This window comes from Galleria mellonella, unplaced genomic scaffold (assembly GCF_026898425.1).
Source record: "Galleria mellonella isolate WM207_F2 unplaced genomic scaffold, CSIRO_AGI_GalMel_v1 utg63, whole genome shotgun sequence".
NCBI lineage: Eukaryota > Metazoa > Arthropoda > Insecta > Lepidoptera > Pyralidae > Galleria > Galleria mellonella.
The window spans coordinates 12,124,033-12,146,381 of record NW_026442130.1 but is presented as its reverse complement, the minus strand read 5'-3'; the positions used below and the strand labels follow the sequence as shown (position 1 = coordinate 12,146,381).

At 33.3% G+C, this 22,349-nt stretch overlaps 1 protein-coding gene across 1 annotated transcript in view; it reads right to left on the bottom strand.

Annotated features, from left to right (window-relative positions):
* The window catches only part of LOC113521719 (hemocyte protein-glutamine gamma-glutamyltransferase-like), a 29,381-nt gene extending 7,463 nt beyond the window's left edge, over positions 1-21,918 (bottom strand). Inside the window, exons 1-12 of the mRNA XM_052899814.1 lie at positions 21,763-21,918; positions 17,040-17,117; positions 16,404-16,534; positions 14,525-14,643; positions 8,585-8,717; positions 7,729-7,912; positions 6,873-7,090; positions 5,906-6,112; positions 5,062-5,281; positions 4,236-4,394; positions 3,463-3,583; positions 1,069-1,177 (exon numbers count right to left, since the gene is read on the bottom strand). Coding sequence (XP_052755774.1) covers positions 1,069-1,177; positions 3,463-3,583; positions 4,236-4,394; positions 5,062-5,281; positions 5,906-6,112; positions 6,873-7,090; positions 7,729-7,912; positions 8,585-8,717; positions 14,525-14,643; positions 16,404-16,534; positions 17,040-17,110 — 1,672 coding nt within the window. The 5' untranslated portion in view covers positions 17,111-17,117; positions 21,763-21,918. The remainder of the gene's footprint in view (positions 1-1,068; positions 1,178-3,462; positions 3,584-4,235; positions 4,395-5,061; positions 5,282-5,905; positions 6,113-6,872; positions 7,091-7,728; positions 7,913-8,584; positions 8,718-14,524; positions 14,644-16,403; positions 16,535-17,039; positions 17,118-21,762) is intronic.
* Between the last annotated feature and the right edge of the window lie 431 nt (positions 21,919-22,349).

Here is a 22,349-nt window from a genome sequence, read left to right as displayed (position 1 = left end):
TTTACACTTGAGTAGTTTTTCGATTCCAAAATTGTCCTAACATTATTGTATTCGTCCGTAATTTGATTTAATTTTACCTGTAGCAATCTATTTTCCATGTTAATTTCATTTAATTGTTTTTTGTAAGGAGTCATAATGTTGTTATTTAGATTTATGACTTCTTCATAATCTTCATTAACTTTACTGTTCACTGTTTCCATAGTTATTAGATCATTTTGTAAGTCTATAATGAAGGCTTCCTTTTCTGCTAAGTGTTTTTTTAAAAGTTGGTTTTCTTTGCATAATTTTTCAAATTCTAAACTGTTTTGTTCATATTCATCTTCCAATGTTAATATTAATCTTTCTTTGTCTTTCAATTTCCTATCAATATTGCATATTAATTTTTCATATGTTCTAATACTGTCATCCTTTTCCTCTATTTGTTTCTCCAATGCGCTAATTGTTTTGTTTTGTAAACGTTTCTGTGTACGTGTTTCTATACCTGATGTTATATTTTTGTCCATTATAATCGATGCGCTACAAATTTATGAATAATAACTAATACTTATTCTATAATAATACCTACATAGCTGCTTTTTTATTGCCGACATTTTGAAGTGCACTGTACCACGTCGTGGTCAAGTGACGTGTGCAGTCCACGTCAAAACGAAACCACCTCATGGAAAGTGGTAACCGTCGCCTATAGACATGAGCACTACCATGGACATACCAGAATAAACTGTTTCGCTCATGATACCTCTCATGCGTTGTCATTCCTGAGGACTCAGGTGTTATTTCTCTGCACCCTGTAAATTCACAGCCATATCCCACCCTTCAAACCGAAACACAGTCATGCAAACAGTTGCTTCACGGTAGAAACACGAATGGGACAAAGGTGCCTAAGCAAACGACTTTTGTCCAAAGTCTCCAGTCTCAAAGGTGATAAAGTCTATAAGTGAAAGTATTTTTAAAATCGGTTGGGTAGCTTTTTAGTTTATCCATTAAAAACAAACGAACAAAGATACAAAAAAACAAGTCTTACTAATATTTTTTATATAATATTAGTATATGTAGATAAACGTAACTTACTCTTATTAGGTGCGACGAAGATCTTTCCCTCAACTTTCTTAACCACATCGGCTCGCACGCCGTTGTAGAACACACTGGTGGCTGATAGAGATGCCTTTACATTGCGACCCTGAAATATTTACATTTGTACCTAAGTAAAGTAAAGTAGTTAAATAAAAGTAAGTAAAGTGTATGTAGTTAAGGTTACATCACTAATAGAACGGCGCATCACTATTGTCGCGTCCTCTCTCAATATATATGTCGTCACCATTGTTCTAATCTCGGTCTCTATAATTAAACCAATAAGTATTAAACAAGTCCTTGTCATTTATTACCAAGTTAATACAGTAATAAAAACCATAAAGGGCAAAATCCATTAAATATGTAAGTTCGAAAAAGGAGGACCAGAAGGTTCTGATCCTCCTTTGATTTTGACAGATGTCAGAATCTCAACCCATTTTTAAGGAGTGGAGATAAATGAAAATGTTTTGGCAACTTTTAACTTATAATTTTTTCTTTTTTTCAAAACTACAAGAGAGAATTTTCGATCAACAGTCTCCAAATTAGAGTTTTATATTTCAAGGATTTATTATCATTTCTGTCGTCAATTATCCTTCTGATGCCTTCCCCATTAACTATCATAAGAAACGGCCCTGAGCAACCTGTAGTCACTGACTTCCCGCTATATACTGACATCTAAAATCCCCCATCTGCCACTAGATTTCGAGGTCAACACTCAAGAATAATCCTTCCTAACAGTTGTCAATTTTTCGGGCTATATCTCCGAATCATCGCTTTGTCGTCAGATTGCTTATCCATCGTGCTATGTCTATCCATTGTATTTTTAATCTTATGCGGATATTCCAGTTTCAAATTATACCTGTATTTTTTTTAATGGGTGAAAATGACATGTTAACTCCGCCTGCGCTATCGGTATACACTAGCGGGGTACCAGTGAGAAGTGATAGGTGAGGATGAAAAGGCAGGTCAGTTAGCCCATCGTGAGGAATACAACGATAAATTAGTCACGATAGTTTCCAGGGGGCATCGTGTGGAGGTCGACCTGATAGGGTATATTAAAAGAAATGGGGATTAACTACTATTATAACTACTATTATAACGACTATTACTAACAATCCCTTCCCCCGTACTATACTTGTATTATCCAATAAAACTGAAAGTATAGCTCTTTGCTAGTTAGCTGAGCAACTTGAAACTTCTGGTTACGACTTGTAAAACCTTTAACCAGAGGGAGACTTTGTACAAAAGTCGTTTGCTTGGGTACCTCTGTCCCATTCGTGTTTCTACCGTGAAGCAGTTGTGTTTGCATGGCTGTGTTTCGGTTTGAAGGGTGGAATATGGCGTGAATTTACAGGGTACAGAGGAATAACACCTCAGGAATGGCAATGCATAGGGGGTATCATGGGCGAATCTGTATACTCTTTTATGTCCATGGTACTGCTCGTGTCTATAGGCGACGGTTACCACTTTCCATCAGGTGGGCCGTCAGCTTATTTGCCATTCTAAGTCGTATAAAAAAAATTAGGACTAATTTAACTAATTTTTGATACTAGCAATATTACTAGCAGGTATATTGTCCTGGTTATAGCCTGTTGACAATTCTATGACATGTGACCTACGTTCTACCCTTTTCAGTCGGTAGGTGTCGAAAGAAGCGTCTAAGGAATTATAATGGTCGATGGATAGGCAGCAGTCATCCCTATTAAAACACCACCAAAACCTAACTGCGGTTGCAAACCTGTCTACCAAGCATGGCAACTACCAGCAAAACCTCCCAAGACGGGGAAGTCTATATTCAGCAGCGAGAAGTTAACGGATAATGTCATAAAAATAATAATATTTATTTATTTGCTTTAAACATGGTATACAGTGATGTTATAATTATATTTAAGACTGTACATGTTTTGCTAAAATCATATAGCATGCAAATTAAGTTTCCTATTATCAATCATTGTTAGATATACAACATTTTTGTTAATACTAAATGTCAAAAACGTCTACCAAGGAAATCTTTTAAATCATAAAAATTCTGTTCCTTTAGCCAGTTATATAATATTTTCCCAAATAAAGTGACATTCAAATCTTTAAATTCATTTGGAATTTTATTATATATATGAACGCACATAGTAAGGCAGTTTCTTTTATATTTGTCTGATCTTAGTATTTCGGTCAGTACAAGTCTGTCCGGAATAGTCTGTTGGAAAAAATAATTACTCTGGACCTAAAGATGACCGAGTAACAATCATATTATTTGTCTGTAATTACTGCTAAATATAATACAAATTAAAAATCAGATGATGTTCTATTAAACCCAATTTTAAATTACAACTCGACTAGTACTGTAGAATTGAACATTAATTAACCAAGTACAAGTATATCAATAGTTCAACATACCTGATCCGATTTATTTTCAATATCGACAGTGACTCTAAAGTCTTTCCCGATTGGTACACTGTCCAGCTCCCGTAGTTTGAATGACACGTCACTTGACAGGTTGCTGGCTACGGAGTAGTATCTGAGAATGTTAAATTAACATTATAATAACTTATATTTATAATATCAGTTATTTAAACTACTCGTGTGTTTTTTTTATGGGTGAAAATGGCATAGTAACCCCGCCTGCGCTATCGGCATACACTGGCGGGACACCAGTGAGAGATGATAGGAGAGGTTGAAAGCAGGTCGGTTGGCCCATTGTGACGAATTTAATCACAATGGTTTTCAGAGGGACTGGGTGTAGGTCGCCCTAATAGGGTATATTTATTTATTTATTTAATTCTCTATTGTACCATAAATAAAAATATACAATGACAAGTGAATAATTCAAGTGAAATACAGTAACATAAATACAGATTGAAATATACACATAAACGTACAAAAGGCGGTCTTATCGCTAGAGCAATATATAGGGCTATATTGCTAGTAATGGAGCTGGTAAATCCACATTACTAACAATTCATTTCCTCCCAACTACTCATGTGTTGTGTTCAAGCAGCTATACTTGCATGGCTGTATTCCGGTTTGAAGAGTAGAATAAAACAGCGTCTTACTGACAATCACTAGACTTATGCTTGGCTTTAACCCTATTCATGCAAATTAACGTACCGACAACTATACCACAAAGCCATTCATCATAATTTACAAATTATGCTCTCATTCTTACTAACCTCTTAGCCCTCTCCGAGTACCGCACACCGTTCATAAGTGCCAGCCGTTCAGAGGCGGTGCCTTCTCTATACTTGTACTGGTCGATTATGTTCTCCCGGTCCTCATCACCAATGGGATCAAAGACGAATGGTTTTTTCGTCAAAATCATTCTGCCGATGCTGTAAGCAAAATATTTGTTGATTATTATATTCTCCGTAACCTCAGATATATTACCAATATTTTTGAAGTTCAACAGTCTACATGAAGTATTTTCTTTTCATTAATCATATCAGCTTTTATTTGCCCACTGCCGAACATAAGCCTCCTCCTTGGGAGGTTTATCCAGTGGCAACTCCACGCTTGACAGGCAGATTAGAGACCAAACTTAGGCTTTAGAGTTGTTTTAAGAGAGACTCTGTTGCCCTTCCCTCACCTTTTCTTAGTCGCCTCTTACGACACTCATGGGAAAGGAAGGGGTAGCCTATTCTATGCCGGAACCACAGGGCCATTTTTTTAATTATATTTATCATATTGTTTGTATATTCAAATGTCATCATTAGATAGGATAACCAACTACATTATTGCCTACTCCTGAGAACTAAGAATTTATTCGAAATTTTACAGTGATTTCCACTACAATATTTAGTCCCAGGATATTCTTTACTTACATACTCTTTCCAAAGCATTACAATTGTGAATGTCCTGACTGATCTATTAGTACATAAGTGTAAACAAGACCCAACATATTGTCTTCACTTATAAGAAGTTACTCCTATGGGCCTTATAGTAACCGGGAAACCTAAGTTCATGGAATCCTATTTCCCTTCTTATGAAGTAAAAACTTACTGATAATTATTAGTGTCAACCACTGAGAAGCCAGATTCGGTGTCGGAATCAATTCTCCACCGCATCAGATCAGCGTTGACGGACGCCAGCATGAATTCCACATCGTGGGCCACACCGATGACTCCTTGCTTAATAGCTTCCAAGGAAGCCGGGCCACACTGGTATAGACCTGACGACGTCTCTTGAGGGGTTGCATCAATTGCTTGCCAGCCACCATAACCTGAAATAGAATATTCCAAAACGAGATATAACAATAGCAAGAGATGTGGTGTAAAGATGTTTAAGGTAAAAAAAGTTAAAAGACTAACATTTATAAGAGTATTTTTATGAGATTAACAGACCAAACTTTTAGAATGCAATATTTTAATAGAATATGCTAAGGAAGACAAAAGCCTAAGTATAATTTTCATTGATAAACTAGGAAATAAAGTTTTATTTCTTAGTAAAATAGAAGATGATAAGACATAAATATACTATCAGTAGAAGTATAACAGAAGAGTTGTTATTGCAGAACCAATAATGTGGTCCATTCATGGTAATGACAATAAAAGAGGAACTAGATCTGATCCAGTTGGGATCATATATTTGTAACATAAAGATATATTAAAATTTAGGCATGGGAATTTAAAAAGGGAATGAAGATAACAAGTAAATAAATAATGCTCGAGAGCCTCGAAACCTGCCACTTCTGTGTGTACTTCAAAGATTTCAGAATTTCAGATTTCAGATTTTAGTGACACAGATTACGAAGCGTAGATAATGTTCTTCAATAGAATATAACTGATTGAAACGAAAATGTTTATTATCAATAAACAATTTTAATAATATTATAGTAGAAAATTACCTTGCGGAAGATCAGGCCTGGCCATCCAGACATCGTTCCACACATGGTAGTTCCAGATGGAGTCAGCGCCTTGAGGATTGTTAGGGTCGAAGTCCATCTCTTCCATGTTCTCCGTGTAGTATTTGTCAACTGTCAGGGAACTATTGGCATCGTGCGCTGATACGAGGTTGGAGACCACGCGCGATGGGATGCCGAGAGCGCGGCAAACTGTTATAAAATAAATTAGACTTTAAAATCTTATTCCCAAAATTTATTTTGATGTTTCAAAAATATGTTTTTAAGTTGTCATATCATAAATAAATATCTACATAAACGTTGGCAATAAAGAAGTAGGTATCTAAGTACTATTTACGTGTAATAACATTTACATATATATTACAACATGCGTTAAGTCCCGATAGTGTATTTAAAATAAGCATTTAAGTATCTCATGTATCGCACAGTATTCCGTCTAATATAATTATAATATTAATAGTTACTAAACTTGACATGTAAGTATAAGATGTTTTTTGAAAGCAGATGTAGCAAATGTTATAAGTAACAGATGAAGCCTTTGACTGTCGATTCTGTCTGCCTACCTCATAAGGCAATTGACATGACATGAAGATAAATAATAAAGAAAAAACACTTCATTAGAAAGCAAATCGCAATAAATGCCACACATTCATACCAATTACCTGATCCCCAACACAGGGTGTGTTATAAGGACTCATGCAACAAACATCCAAATGTTCTGGCTTGTACCTCTGGGGTACTGAGACCTTAGCCAAATTAAAAAAAAATTGTGAATTGATCAACCAGTAATTGATATCGGGACCTAGTTTATGACAAGCGACGTGACAAACGACCGGAGGTCGTCGGGGAGGGGGGATTATTAGTAATACAAACTACCAATCTCATTGCTAGCAATATACATTTTCAGATTCATGATTATCAGTAAGGAATTGCAGAATCTTCACCCACTGACCTGTAGTCACTACACCAGCGAACACCCAACACTGGCCGTACGGCACTTCTTGCTGCGTCTCCAAGTACTGCTGCAGTATATCAACAGAACTGGTCCACTCCGACGGCGCTGTGCCATCTTCGTACTGCCCGTCCCATCGGCCGACCAAAACGCCAGCGTCGTCATTGGAGTTCACAATGCGGGAGATAACACGAGTCAATTTGACAGGGTCCCCACGCCTAAGAAAAAAAGGAATATTTGTTGGATATACCATGATAAGTAAGCTGACGGAGCAGATGGCTCATCTGGTGGAAAGTGCCACCAGTGATCAGTGATCAGTGATCCATCCACCTTTTGTTTATGTATTTTTAAAATAAAATCTATAATAAATAAATAAATTGCATAATAAATAAATAAATATGTGCTCTTAAAGAACACTTAATAATTCCGCTGGGGGGAAAAGGATTGTTAGTAATGCAGACTAGCAGTCTCATCCGTTATCACGTCCTCCACGTGATCATCATGGAAATCATCGTGATGCATTCCGGATGTATTCATCACGGTGGGCTAACTGACCTGCCTTTTCATTCTTATCTATCATCCTTCACTGGTGCCCAGCTATAATATAGCGTTAGCACAGGCGGAGTTACCATTCCATTATCATTAATTAAAAAAATAGTAATCCCGCTGTCATACATTTGTATACATACACAAACAGCTTAAAAAATTTGAATCTACCAAATAACAAGGAAAATTAGTATTTCAACATTTATAGAACTTGTGTAGTTTACTCTTAGATCTTATCCAGTCATGAGAATACCTACTTTTCTTATATTATTTTAAAGAACCTTCCTTGTAATAGAATATATAAACTCACTGGTGGAACGGCATTTCAGCTCTGTCCAACATGAACATGCAAGCCGGCAGTACAACCGCGTCGAATTGTCCGTACACCCACGGCTTGCCCCTGGTTGTTTTGATGGGTCCCACCCATACTTTGCCAACGTCGTTCAAGACATATTCCTGGAGAAGACTGCAGTCCTCCATGTAGGTTTGGTCATCTGCAAATAATTAACCAGTATTAATTGATAAAGCATATAACTTTGAAAGCGTATATATACATACATGCATATTACAAACATATAAATAAATATGTATGTATATATGTATATATATATATATGTATGTATGTATATATTTGTCACAATATTTTACACCGCTCTATTCGCTTTGATACTCCTTTCCACTTTAGGTTTGCTGATAGAGAACTCTTGTAGAATTAAGTTTGTCTATACATTTGCTTACATTAATAAAATAAAATCTGCGACAAGGGAGGTTGGTGTTCAAAATAAACTACCTTTGTCAACGTGTATATTTATTATAAAAAAAAAAAAATTGTAAAAATAGATGAATATATATAGATAAAAAAACATACGCCAGCAGGCAGAATTTTATTAAAAAAAAAAACATTAAAATAGAAACAGAAACCATTTTATAAACAGTTCCTTGCCGATAAAAAAGAAATGCACCCTAAGTATAAGAACTATTTTTATACAAATGGGAATGTACCCACGAGATTGGAATTAGTCATTTATAGTCATAAGAAATTCGTTGGCTATCATAGAAAATACTGTGAGGACCATGATACACTTTATGAATTGCTATTCTTTGTTTTAGCCTTTTTGTTATTAAAAAAAAATATAAACCATAGGATTTTCTATTCCGGAACTCACCGGGATTCCAAGGATTGAATAGAATGTACAGGTCCTGATCAAAGTCGTATATCTGGCGTGCGGGAGAGTTCTTCAACCTGGTAACGACTCGGAGTACCCAGGAGCCTACGGGAAGATGCACTGGGGTTGACACCTGGGAAATAATAATAAAAATAAATAATATATAGGCCTTGACGTATCACACAATGCCATCTAGTTCCAGATTTAGTAAAAACTTTGAGTAATTATTTAGTATTATTATTTAAATATTTTTTTCTAAATACATAAAAATTATTTTAACAATACAAACATAAATACTCATGAATATAATTATTTGAAGAATATTCAACTATCGGATAGTAAGGCAGTTCGAACTAGAGCGAGGTTTTATTTTGATAAAAAGAAATATTTCCGACATTCTGATTACAGTGCAAGTAATCATTGATTATAAACAAAATGCAGAATGTTGTGGCAATAAATGTACGTAGTTAAGTCATTAAATTTAAATAACAATTTGTCAAAAAATACTTCAAGCTTATGTTGTTAAAAATTCAGCTCACATCATCGCATAATTTGCGTTATGTATTCGAACTTATCTAATGATTACAAATGTATGTTTTCATGTGCATGACATTAAGTTTATTTTTGTCAGAGATTTTTATATGTTTTAAGGTTATCTTAATGTTGCTAGGTACATTTTAATATAATATTACACGTACATATAATTACATGAATATGTCAACTGTTAAGTTAAAAGGAAACTGCAAATACCACGAAATACTTTGAGCATCACCTAATAAAAACAATTCTACATTTAAATATAGGCCACGAGTTCACTTCTTAATAAACTTGTAACATATTTTTTTCAAATAACTTTCAACTTTCTTTTTTCTCTTTATTTTTTTTTTTCTTTTGCCTTTGAATTGTACTTTTTGCTTCAGTCGTAGGTATTTTTTTACCTTATTTTCTTTAATCTACTGTTCTAATTTGTCATCAAAAGAATTTTAGTTGTGTGTATAGCTAGCGGTATATTGCTAGCAATGGGAATGGTAGTTGGCATTATTAACAGGCCCTTTCCCTTTTTCCCTCCCTATAAATTCATGTTAAATCAATTAATTAGGTAGGATGTAAGCAGAGAGAATCAAAGCAGGACATAGAAGAATGACGCAAAAGTACTAACGGTCTGTATTATCTATGCAGTTTTAGCTTATTTTTATAGTTTGCTTTACTCACGTACTAATCAGTTATATGCTTAGTATATTTAATATTAAAAACAAGCTTCTGCAGACTCCTTTATACGCATGAATTACAGAAGCAGAAAAACAATTAAATAGACCAATTCTAAATGGCATTTCTTGAAGAAACATACACCAGTATTTAAGTAAAACCTGCAGGAACACAACTGTGAAAACTGCATCTAATTTGATGCAGTAGTTTTTGCATGATGCCGGAATAAACATATATATAGACAACATTTCTAAAAATTATTGTATTGGTGTCTCTATAGCTCTTTTTAAGATACTCGTGTAAATTTTTTTTAAACATCTTCTATGTATAGACATCCTCTAGTTACAATTTTATTATATTACTACGATTTAGAACTAATTATGTCTATAGCAAAGAATATGAAATAGATTTTTTTTACAATACAGGGGGCAAACGAGCATGCAGCTCACCTGATGGTATATGGTGACTACTGCCACTCACGATCACCCACAACACCAGCGGAATTGCAGGTGTGCTGGCGGCCTTTTAAAAAGGAATATGCTCTTTTCTTGAAGGTTGCGATGTCGTATCGGTTCGGAAGATATGTTATTACCAGAAAACTTTCACGTGATTTAATTATATACTTAATAAATTATATTTAATTATTTAGTATTCATAGTATGTGGTTATGAATATTTATATCTAGAAATACAAGTTGAAGCTACAACATATGTAAATGGAAATCAAAGATTATGAATAATAATGTGAGCAAATTAACATTATTATACTGCATCATGATCACATAGTCCGATGACTGAATAATTAAAATAAGTATCCAAATATCTAAATAAAAAAAAAAAACATGGCTGCATTATTATTTATTTACACTTTATTGCACCATTTATAAAATAGTAAATACATTTAACTGTAATAGGAAATTATACAAAAGGCGGCCTTATCGCTAAGCAGTCTCTTCCAGACAACCTTTGAGTAGAGGACATTGAGAAAAGAAAGAAAAACAAAGGGTAGGTGGCGCACTATTAATTAATTACTTTTATTAAATTGCACGGCTGTGTGGTATCACCATACAATAGGCCACGCCTTCCTTTCCCGTGGGCGTCGTAAGAGGCGACTAAGGGAGGGCGAGGGATAGGTAACAGCGTCTCTCTTAAAACATCACTAAAGCCTAACTGCGGTTGCCAATCCGCCTGCCAAGCATGTGCAACTATTGGCAAAACCCATCGAGGGGAAGGCTTATGTTCAGCAGTGGACAGAATTATAAAATAGAATTTTCGCAGCATGATGTAGTCAATTCGAATCAGTAGTACCTGAGATTAGCGCGTTCAAACAAACAAACCCATCAGCTTTATAATATTATAGTATAGATATATTATATGTATATAAACATAATTATCTCTGTACATCTATCGTCTTTGGCCTCATTTTAACCACCACAACGGACCATTTGATCACTGATTCTATCTATTCTCTACGCATACATGCAGAAACAAATTAATTACTCACTGACAGGTGGCATGATGAGTAATTGCTTACTATGAATGTATATTACTAATAATTACTATAATATTAATATATCTAAACTATTTATTATAAGATTGAGTACTTAATAATATTTACTTTTCAGGGGACTTTAACAAGTAGTATTTTTTTAATAAATGAAAATAGAACGGTAACCGTGCCCACGCTAGTGGAGTAACTGTGTGAGATAAGAGAGAAAAAAAGACAATCTTTTTCCCCTTAACATATAATATTAGCATATATCTATATAAAAGAAACCGCCAATTTTTATGAACGTTATAATTAGAGATGCCTCCCCCTTAGGGGGGTTTTGCCACTAGTTGTCACGCTTTGCATGCGAATTGGAAACCACAGTTAGGCTTTGGTAATGTATTAAGATGGATGCATCCCATCCCTCGACTATTAATTTCCCTTAGTTGCCTCTTACGACACCCATGGGATAGGAAGGGGTGGCCTATTCTATACTGGGACCATACGGCTAATGGAAATACGGTTTATAGACTTGCTACTTTTTATTTGGTAACAACAATGTGTAATTTTAGTACCAAAACTATTGTATAATCTACACTATTATTTGGAGTCAAGTTTGACTGCGGTCAATTGTGACCAATTCTTAGTTATGGCATAATATATTAGTTATCAAGCGAATTTATTATATATGATATCATTCTATAGGACTTAGGCACCAAAGAAGGGCGACAAAATCGTTTTAAAATGTACATCACGTAGAATAACATCAAATGTGACATGTACTTAGCAAAACAATTACAAAATCAAATTGTTGCTATTTTTTGCGCCTTTGTTTGTGTATTAAATTGAAAACGTGACGCGAATTGTAATAAAATGAAATGTATTCAAGCTAAAAATCCTGTCTAGATGCATACAAATTGCATAATTACAGCTATGCCAAGTACATAACTAACCCAATGCTCAGTACATACATGAACAATGTCAAGGTCGTTTAATAAATTAAAAATGAGACGTATTATTAGAATATTGTTATTATAATGATTAGTTGTAATGGTTTATTATTTAAATAAACACAAAAAAACATTGATATTCGATTATGAGTTTCTATTTTTTTAAACGTATGTACAATTTTTTTTATGCAATTTAATAACAAACAATAGAAATGAAAAAGAATAGAAGAGGCAAAATGCTGGGCCACCTTATACGACTTGACGGTTTTTTTAAGAGCATAGTAGAAGGAAAGATAGGGGTCAAAAGAGGAAGACCGAGGAATAACTACATGGGACAGATAAAGGAAACACTAGGCGTCATGTCGTATAGGGAGATAAAGGATATGGCCTGGGATAGAGCTGGCTGGAGGAAGATGCATGAATTAGTTGCACCGACAAGAGGAAACTCTTAAATGAAAAGAATGACAAACAAGCTGACGGCCCACCTGAAGGAAAGTGGAAACCGTCGCCTATAGACATGAGCAGTACCATGGACATAACAGAGTATACTGTTTCGCCCATGATACCCCCCCCCCACCCCTCCATGTATTGCCATTCCTAAAAACTCAAGTGTTATTCCTCTATACCCTATAAATTCACTACCATATCCCATCCTTCAAAACGAAGCACACCTATAGAAACACAACTGTTTCACGGTAGATATATAAATGGGTCAGGGGTACCCAAGCAAACAACTTAGAATCCATTTCTTACTTTTTTTTCTATTACTTGTTTATGATACACTTCTTTCACAATATTATAAATTGCTAACATTCAAACTGTGAAATTAATTATTTAACAAGGCTATTTGAATATTAGAATGTTGAACTACTTTCAAAAGTCTAGACTTAATAGAAATCGGTTTATTTTTTAATTAGACAACAGGAAATGCTCGATGCTTGAGACGTAATACAGGATGTTAGATAAAAATGTCGCTTGGTGACATGAAATCGAAAATATTTGTGAATGTAATGAAATTATAGTTGTATGTTAACTCATTTTATTATCATCATTCAGCCGTTAACTGTCCACTGCTGAACATAGGCCTTTCCCATAAGGGGAGTTATGCCAATAGTTGCCACGCTTGGCAGGCGGGTTGGCAACCGCAGTTAGGCTTTTAGAGATGTTTTAAAAAGGACGCTGCTGCCCATTTTGTTATTTTATTATATTAGTAAGAAATTATATTCATAAGAATAATATAAGATTATATTAATATCTGTGTTTTGGCTTAAATTCTTTTTACTTAAATCTTTAAGTAAAAGCTCACAAGCAACAATAATAAATAAACGCTGAAACGCTTTGCAAATTTTCTAATAGTTTTGCCAGCAAACACATGAGTGCTATTTACACACGTGCCCAGTGTTGCCATAATATCAGTTTAAACAAACCCGTTTACAGAATATAAAGTATCACGTAATTGTGAATATTTACTGCGTAGATTATTAGGTTTTTTTTTTCCATATTTTCTTTTTTTATGCAAGAATTAGGATTCTTGCATAAAAAATATAAAGGTGAATATATTAAAATGAGCGTTCTTGTAGGTCTTTATAGCGGATCGAATAAACAGTAGGTATTGATCAAGATATCTCCATGTTTAATTAATACCTACAAATTGTTTGAATGCCAATCTTTAATTGTTATCAACTTAATTTAATATCTTGGTTTTGGTAGAGATCATCATCATGTCAGCCTTTAACTGTCCACTGCTGAACATAAGCCTCCCTGAGGGGTTTTGCCAGTAGTTGCCACGCTTGCCAGGCAGATTGGCAACTGAAGTTAGGCTTTAGAGATGTTTTAAGAGAGACGCTGCTGGTTATCCCTCGGCCTCCCTTAGTCGCCTCTTACGACACCTACAGGGAAGTAAAAGGTGGCCTATTCTATGTCGGGACCACACGGCTTTGGTAGAATGTAATATTTATTTTTAAATAACATACACCATTCATTGAAAACTAGCGTCGCGGCTATATTTTAACACATATTATTTTTTAAATCGAACAAAACACGCTTACTTTTTGTGTTTCAGTTTTAACAAAACGCACTTACTTTTAGTATTTCAATTTTAATTAAAATGGCGGCCATTTTAAATGAAATAAAAATGAAAAGTTAAACGCCCATGAGTACCTGAAACACCAGAAATATTGCAGGTGTGCTACAGGCCTTTTAAAGAGGAATATGCTTTTTGGTTTTGATTTTTTTTTATTTGTCCGGGGTATTGTAATATAACTCTTAATTATTTAGTAGATAGTACAATACTCACCTCGAAGGACAGAGTATCTTCTTGAACGTTAGTAAGTTTGGCACTCCACGAATGCTTGTCTGATACAGCATCACGACGAAGGAACACCGATCCTTGAGTATCCATTTGAGGTTTGTCCCCTAAAAGACAAAACAGGATTATGATGTACATCCCAATAATGAAGTAGCGCGTTCGTTGTTTATTCTTCATCCCAAAGGTTGACTGGTAGAGAATGCTACTAGCATTAAGTCCGCCTTTTGTACCTTATTTTATTTTGATCAATAAAGTTATTTAAAAAAAGAACATAAATACAGAAAACGGATATAATCATAGAGCACCAATTACAAACTAAATAGAGGCCGAGGGCGGGGAAGCCACTGTCAGTAATGGAGAAGAATGTTCTTTTCTAGCATTATAAAACAGATTCTTCTTCTTCTTCATCATATCAGCTGTTAACTATCACTGCTGAACATAAGCCTACCCCATAAAGGAGCATATAAAACCCTGTCTCGTTCACGTCTGACTATAGTCCTTGTTTGCCATCTTATTGTATTTAAAAATATATATTTATATATTCCTAATTTTTATAGAAAATACATAATAGCAATATGAAAATAAACAATAACAATGTAGGTATAAATACCAGAGGGAGACTTTGTACAAAAGTCGATTGCTTGGATACCTCTGTCCCATTCGTGTTTCAACCGTGAAGCAGTTGTGTTTGCTAGGCTGTGTTTCGGTTTGAAGGGTGGGACATGACGTGAATTTACTGGGTACGGAGGAATAACACCTGAGTCCTCAGGAATGGCAAGGCATGGCGGGTATCATGGGCGAAACAGTATACTCTGTTATGTTCATGGTACTGCTCATGTCTATAGGCGACGGTTACCACTTTCCATCAGGTGGGCCGTCAGCTTGTTTGCCATTCTAAGTTGTATAAAAAAAAAACGTTGAAAACTCATAAAGATTTTTCGTATTATAGTATTTTCATAAGCAGACTAATAATATTCACTAAATATACACAAATCATTAATATTCAAACATGGATACTCATTTAATATAAGACGCCACTTAATATTATAATTAATTATAATAACAGTACAGATACCTTGTCAGCAAGCGAGACACAATTTACATATTTATCAATTTTCTAGTTTAAAGTGCATTCTACACTGCGAAGCGAACTGAGATAATCAAAATTAACTTCGTTATTTATTTATTTTTATATATGGATTAATCATATAGAGATTGCACTGGCCAGATATAAATTTGCAACTCTGAATAAGTACTGCTCATGTCTATGGGCGACGATTACCACTTTCCATCAGGTGGGCCGTCAGCTTGTTTGCCATTCTAAGTCGTATAAAAAAAAAGTAGTATGGTCACCTTTACTCGTATTAGACAAGGTAAATGATGAAAATTTGTAAAAATGGACATTTGGATGCTTTTTTGTCATCTTGTAACTAGATGGATTTGAATGTAATTTGGATTAGGTTATATCCTTACATAACATATAGGATACTTTACGTACTAGTTCATGCGGGCGAAGCCGAGGGATACAGCTAGTAATATTTAATTTTCGAACATACCTATACATTTACAAGCATCTTGAAGAACTAAAGGTTGTTTTTTTTTTATTATTATTAGATATTAAACCTTTTGTGAGGAAAGATGTTTAGTTAATTAATACTGGACATAGTAACTAAGACTGGAATTGTTATTACTTTTCCGTTACAATTTGTACTTTGAAACGATTTCGATGAGTTAATCCAACAATTTAATAATAATTAAACGTACTTATATGCTTAAATAAACAAACGTCTAAACCAATAATGTTGTGTCAAGGACAAATAGTTAAAACTTATTTGTTTCCTCATCTAATAATAATTAAAAAAATTACCAAGTGTGAACACGAGTTGTACCAAATCTACTTCCTCTTGGTATGGTCTGTTGAACCGTACCACGCCGTTGAAGGGTTGTCCGCGGCGGACTATTGTCGTTGTGGGGGTTTCGTCATTCACTACTTCATATCTACAAAAAAAGTATTTACATTATAACTATAGATCGAGAATTGTACCTGATTACATCTATATATGTAGATGAAAAAAAAATTAAGAAAAAAATACACTATAGATTAAGAATTACACTTACATAGATGGTGAACATATGTATAAAAAAAACGCAAAAAAAATATTGTAAGGCCTAAGCAAATAAAAACAAAACACTTATAAAAAAATCTTTAAGGCGTACTCTGATAACGGCCATTTTATCCGCAGTCATTTATTTCCCTTTGTATATACCGCATCATTTATAAATTATGGGTGCTATGTTACATGCAATTTTTGAAATTGTATTATGAACGTCACTTAAACGTAGTGAATGCCAAAAAGTAATAAAAATGGACATAAGTCTATGATCAAGTAAAAGTAAAGGTAATCGTATCAAAATGGAGAAAAAAAAATGTTTTATATTTGGTTAAAAATCAAAAATAGCATCTGACAACCCTGAATCATAATCTAAAAAAAAAACTACTTACTTGCTCGTGTTATGTGGTTGAGCGTTCTCTTTCGGATAGAAATGAACTACATCGACTACTAGCGGCTCCATTTTTTATCTGTAACAAATTTAAAAATATATATATTAGATATATAAGTATATATGCTTAATCTATAGTTACTATAGACATGAGCAGTACCATGGACATAACAGAGTATACTGTTTCGCCCATGATACCCCCCATGCATTGCCATTCCTGAGGACACAGGTATTATTCCTCCGTACCCAGTAAATTTTATTTATTTATTTATTTATTTATAAATTCACGCCATATCCCACCCTCCAAACCGAAACACAGCCATGCAAACACAACTGCTTTACGGTTGAAACACGAATGGGACAGAGGTACCCAAGCAATATTCTTTATGACCTGATATCTATATTAAAAGTGTATGCACACTACAATGTTTACAAAAAAAAAACAAATAAACAAATCTGCTACTAGGATATCCAGAATTAAGTCAATACGCGACAGTCCACTTTCTTTCAAAAGGGCCATCTGCTTGTTAGCCATTCTAAGATGCATGACAAAAAATCAATTTAATATTACGTTTATTTGTTTTTTGCTAGATACCTACATATATGCATATAACGAAAACTAATGTATGTACATATTTAAATCGAGACATAAAGTTACCTAACGCACCCAAAGACGACAATGTAAGTTCACACCACGTGAATAAACATACAAATCAATAAAATATAGTGTATAAGTCTCGCATATAACTATTGAATCATCGACAAAGTAGGATACTTGTTGAGGAGTCCTTTTACATTACAGTGTGCAAGAGTTTTTGATACAAAAAGGTAAACAACCTACTTGAATTACCTATCGTGTTACAATGCATCCGTTACCAATAGTCCACGATTTGACAGTGACATTTCTTTCTTTTTTATTGTTGACAAGTATCTGACATTTTTGATGTATTTTTTTTATATAACATTTCGAATTTTAATGACTTATTGAACAAATCTTTTTAAGTTTTAATATTTGCATGCCTAATTATGACGAAATATGAGGACTTATACTTATTGTAACATCTATACACTTACCATGTTTCTTGTAAATAAATAAATATTAAACACATTTCAAAATAATACATATAATAAAATCGTAACTGTCTGTACATGGTAGATATTTTTTTTATACAACTTAGAATGGCAAACAAGCTGACGGCCCACCTGATGGAAAGTGGTAACCATCGCCTATGACATGAGCAGTGCCATGGACATAACGGAGTCTGTTTCGCTCATGATACCCCTTATGCGTAAGAAAACTATTATAGGGGAGTTTTATGAATACAACAGGATCCAAAACAATGATTTTTAGAATTTTGTCTGCATGTCCGTTTGTCTGTTTGTCTGTACGTTTATGCACGCTATTCTCAGAAACGGCTTACCCGATTTGAATACGATTTTTACTAATGCGTTGCGGTTTGCTCTACTTAACATTTGGTGTTTGTTTTATTTAAATCAGTTCATAAATAAAAAAGCTATATCAATTTAAAAGTATCGCATATAAAATGCTGTATAATAATCGGTCAGTTGAATTGGCTGAAAATTTTTTTATTACATGTATTGATTTTCGAAAATTCTGTTTACTCGTTCGAAGCCGGGTCGGATCGCTAGTATAAAATATAATTTCTAATAAAAATAATATAATTAAGCATTGAACGAGTCGCCTACAACACATGTACTCCTAGTGTAGAGATTCGATTACTAGATTTTTGTTTTAATTTATGAGTAAGTAATATTTACTTAAATAAACAAAACTAATTAAATACCCTTTGATCATGGCTAGGGAGGAAGCATTGAGGGGCAATGCCCTACCTTTGGGGAAAAGGGATTGTTAGTAATGGTGACTGAGAATCCCATTGCTAGCAATATACCCAACCAGGTCGACCTCCTCGCGGTTCCCCCTGGAAACTATCATGGTTAATTCCTGATGAATTCAACATGTAGCCCATCATGGCCTGTTTTCATTCTCATCGATCACCCTTCACTAGTGCTCCGCCAGCGTATCCTGTTAGCGCAGGCGGGGTTACCATACCATTTTCACCCATAAAAAAAAATGCCCTACCTTAAAGTGACAGGCCCCAAGAAAATTAGACAGATTCGCTTTTTCGAAGTCACTTAATTATGGCTTCTGCTCTACCACAAAGTTTTTTTGCCCTACCTTAAATTTGGATCTAGCATCACTATGTGAAATCTCTAACCCCACTGCAAGTTTTTTACAGATCCCCATAAGGAAGAGTCTTGTCGTAAGATGCATCGTCTCCTTTTTTAAGTACATTTTAGTTATTTTTTCAAATTGCGCCAGACGGGAAACGAACGTGTGATCTTGTAAACCCACCTAGTATTAATGACCGATTTACTGTTGACATTTTTATGTATCATTAACCTAGTTATTTGTAATAGTAAATTATTATAATTTTATTACTATAATAATAAAATTATAACAATATAATATATATTAATAATAATAAAATATTAAACAACCAGAAAAAAATTGGACAGATGGGTTTTTTGTGACTTTGCCGCGTGCACTTGTTTACGATGCGGTGACGGTGACGGTGATGGCGATACATACTAATGTGGTAGCTTGTCTTTTGTCAAGCACGAGCTGTGACATAATCTACATGTAGATACATGTAATTATTAGCGATGATGCCCTAATATCGGTAATGTTCTTCGTACGCGTTTTTATAAATGAGACAATATTCAAAGATGCGGTGTGTCATATTTCATCGTTACCTTACTGATATAATAAAATTGTTTATATATATATATATATATATATATATATATATATATATAATATAGATAGAGCAATGTTTTTGAAAGTTTGTTAATTTTTCAGTGAAAAATTAACAGTTCCGTAAATACATCAATCAATCATAATGAAATATATATAACAGACATCGATTACATACGTTTTCTGATATTTTATTAGTATTTTATAAATACAACTGTACGGATTTCATAATTGTACTATAATAAAATTCATACACATTTGAAACCGTGGAGGGTAGGGGGTCGCAAGATATTTTTACATAAAACGGGAGTCGTGTCATGAAAACGATTGAAAAACATTGAGATAGAGCATCGAGTCTCAAAAACGGGTCAGCTGACACAAAGTTAGCTAATTGTCAAATTCGCTGAACCGTTTTTGAAACTTAACTAAGGAAATAAAGTTTTTTGAACTAGTATTATAATTAGTTCAAATATATATATATATATATATATATATATATATATATATATATATATATATATATATATATGTACTGTACTTGTATACTGTATTGTACTTTGTACTGTATATATATATATATATATATATATATATATATATATATATATATATATATATACAGTTGAAATTTTGTAGAAAAGATGTCTATATGTTATATTTATACAAAATTTGTAAGAATATTTTGCAAATTAAACTACTTACTACTTACGCATATAATGTATCTTGACGTATCTATATTAAATAAATAAAATGAATTTTTACGCATTAAAAATATGCAAAAATTATAAAACATAATAAATATAGAAGTTATAAAGTGAACGCTCATAACTATTTATTAAGCAAAACTGTACGAATAAGTTGATGCGCTTTTCCCGAAGCATTTGTATGAAGACACTCTATCTATGTAATCTAGTAAAATTGTATTTAAGAAAAAATAATATGGGGAATTTTAATAAGACTATTAGAGGCCAAAACAAAAATTATTAGAAATTTTGTCTGTCTGTTTCTAAATATGGTTGTAACGGTATTTTATATTTGTACATCGCTGAACATGGGCCCCATTGAAGACTGTTTCATTATTTTTAGAATACACAATTATAATTCAATTTTAATTTGCTATTTATTATCGTAGAGCACTATTAACTAATAATCATTCCTAAATACTGATTTTTGTATGGTATTTTCCAAAATTGGTAATTTGAATTTATAAAGTAGTCAACTGTTTATGATTAGTAAAGCACTTTTTTTTAATAATAATTCAGAAATATGGAAATTTGTTTAATTGTTGAATGTCATCGATAAATCGAAATAATTTACTATATAACTTTCGGCGAGTTAAACAAAATAAATTTTTATAAGTCATACTTATAAAAATTTACTTTTTCATACTTTTGTCAATTTGTGTATGTTGCATTAGTATTGCAAATAGATGAACGAACTTCAGTGTGGTTTCTGTAAAAGTAAGTTGGCATAAACTATCAGATTTTAATATAATTATAGAATGCAAAGATTTTAGGGTAAAAGTTATTTAAAATGTATTTTATGGAGTAGTCGAAGAGCCTATTTTCCTTATTTTCATCTCCTACTTTATCCGCTTCTTTTATTTGAAACTTTTTTTATGCCTGAATATGACTTTTGTTTAGCGATTCTTAAACATTTTAATATATTTTCGAGACTTTTAACATAACGTAAGTTGTGCATACTGGCCTTATTGTTATCCCGTCGCGTTAAATTCCAAAAATGAATTTTAAAATGTGTAAAATAAGTTGAATAAATAAAATTTTACGCCACAAAAAATCTACTTCAATCTTGACCAAAGTTATATGAACACAAATACGGGATAAATCTTTTCAATTAAGTAAAAGAATCATCTAAAGCGGTTATTGAAGAATTTAAAATATATTGGTTATTAATTTATGAAAAAAAGAGTTAAAATGTCATGACGCACCTGTTAATAAAAATTTCACTTTTTACTATCACTTTATTTTATTCACAGGTCACTATGTGTCACGAGTGTAAATACGCGGCGTGTATATTTAGAACGAAAACACCGGTTTGGATGCGCGGGCGCAACTGAACGATCGAGATGTTAGCTCGCCCATGTATATCTTGGGACGTCTGAGCCGGCGCCGTCGATTGTAGGGTGACCATACGTTATGAAATTAAATTAAATATTTTTTGTTCAATTTAAAATAGCAAACTAGCTAACGGCCCACCTACATGAACAGTATCACAACAGTACATGAATAGTATCAAGTCTAATAACTTATAAGAAAACAAATCCGTATCATTATTACGAAGCTAATTATGTTAAAATAGTAATAATCTATCAATAATAATTAATTATTTATTAATAGCCACTAATGCTTAAAAAAATAATAACTAATATATATATATACTCACGACTCACGGTGTTTCTTTTGTATCTTAGTTTTTTGTCCGATATTTTATATATATATATATATATATATATATATATATATATATATAATACTATAGAGTATTATATTTAAATAATAATTTAATTTAATATTG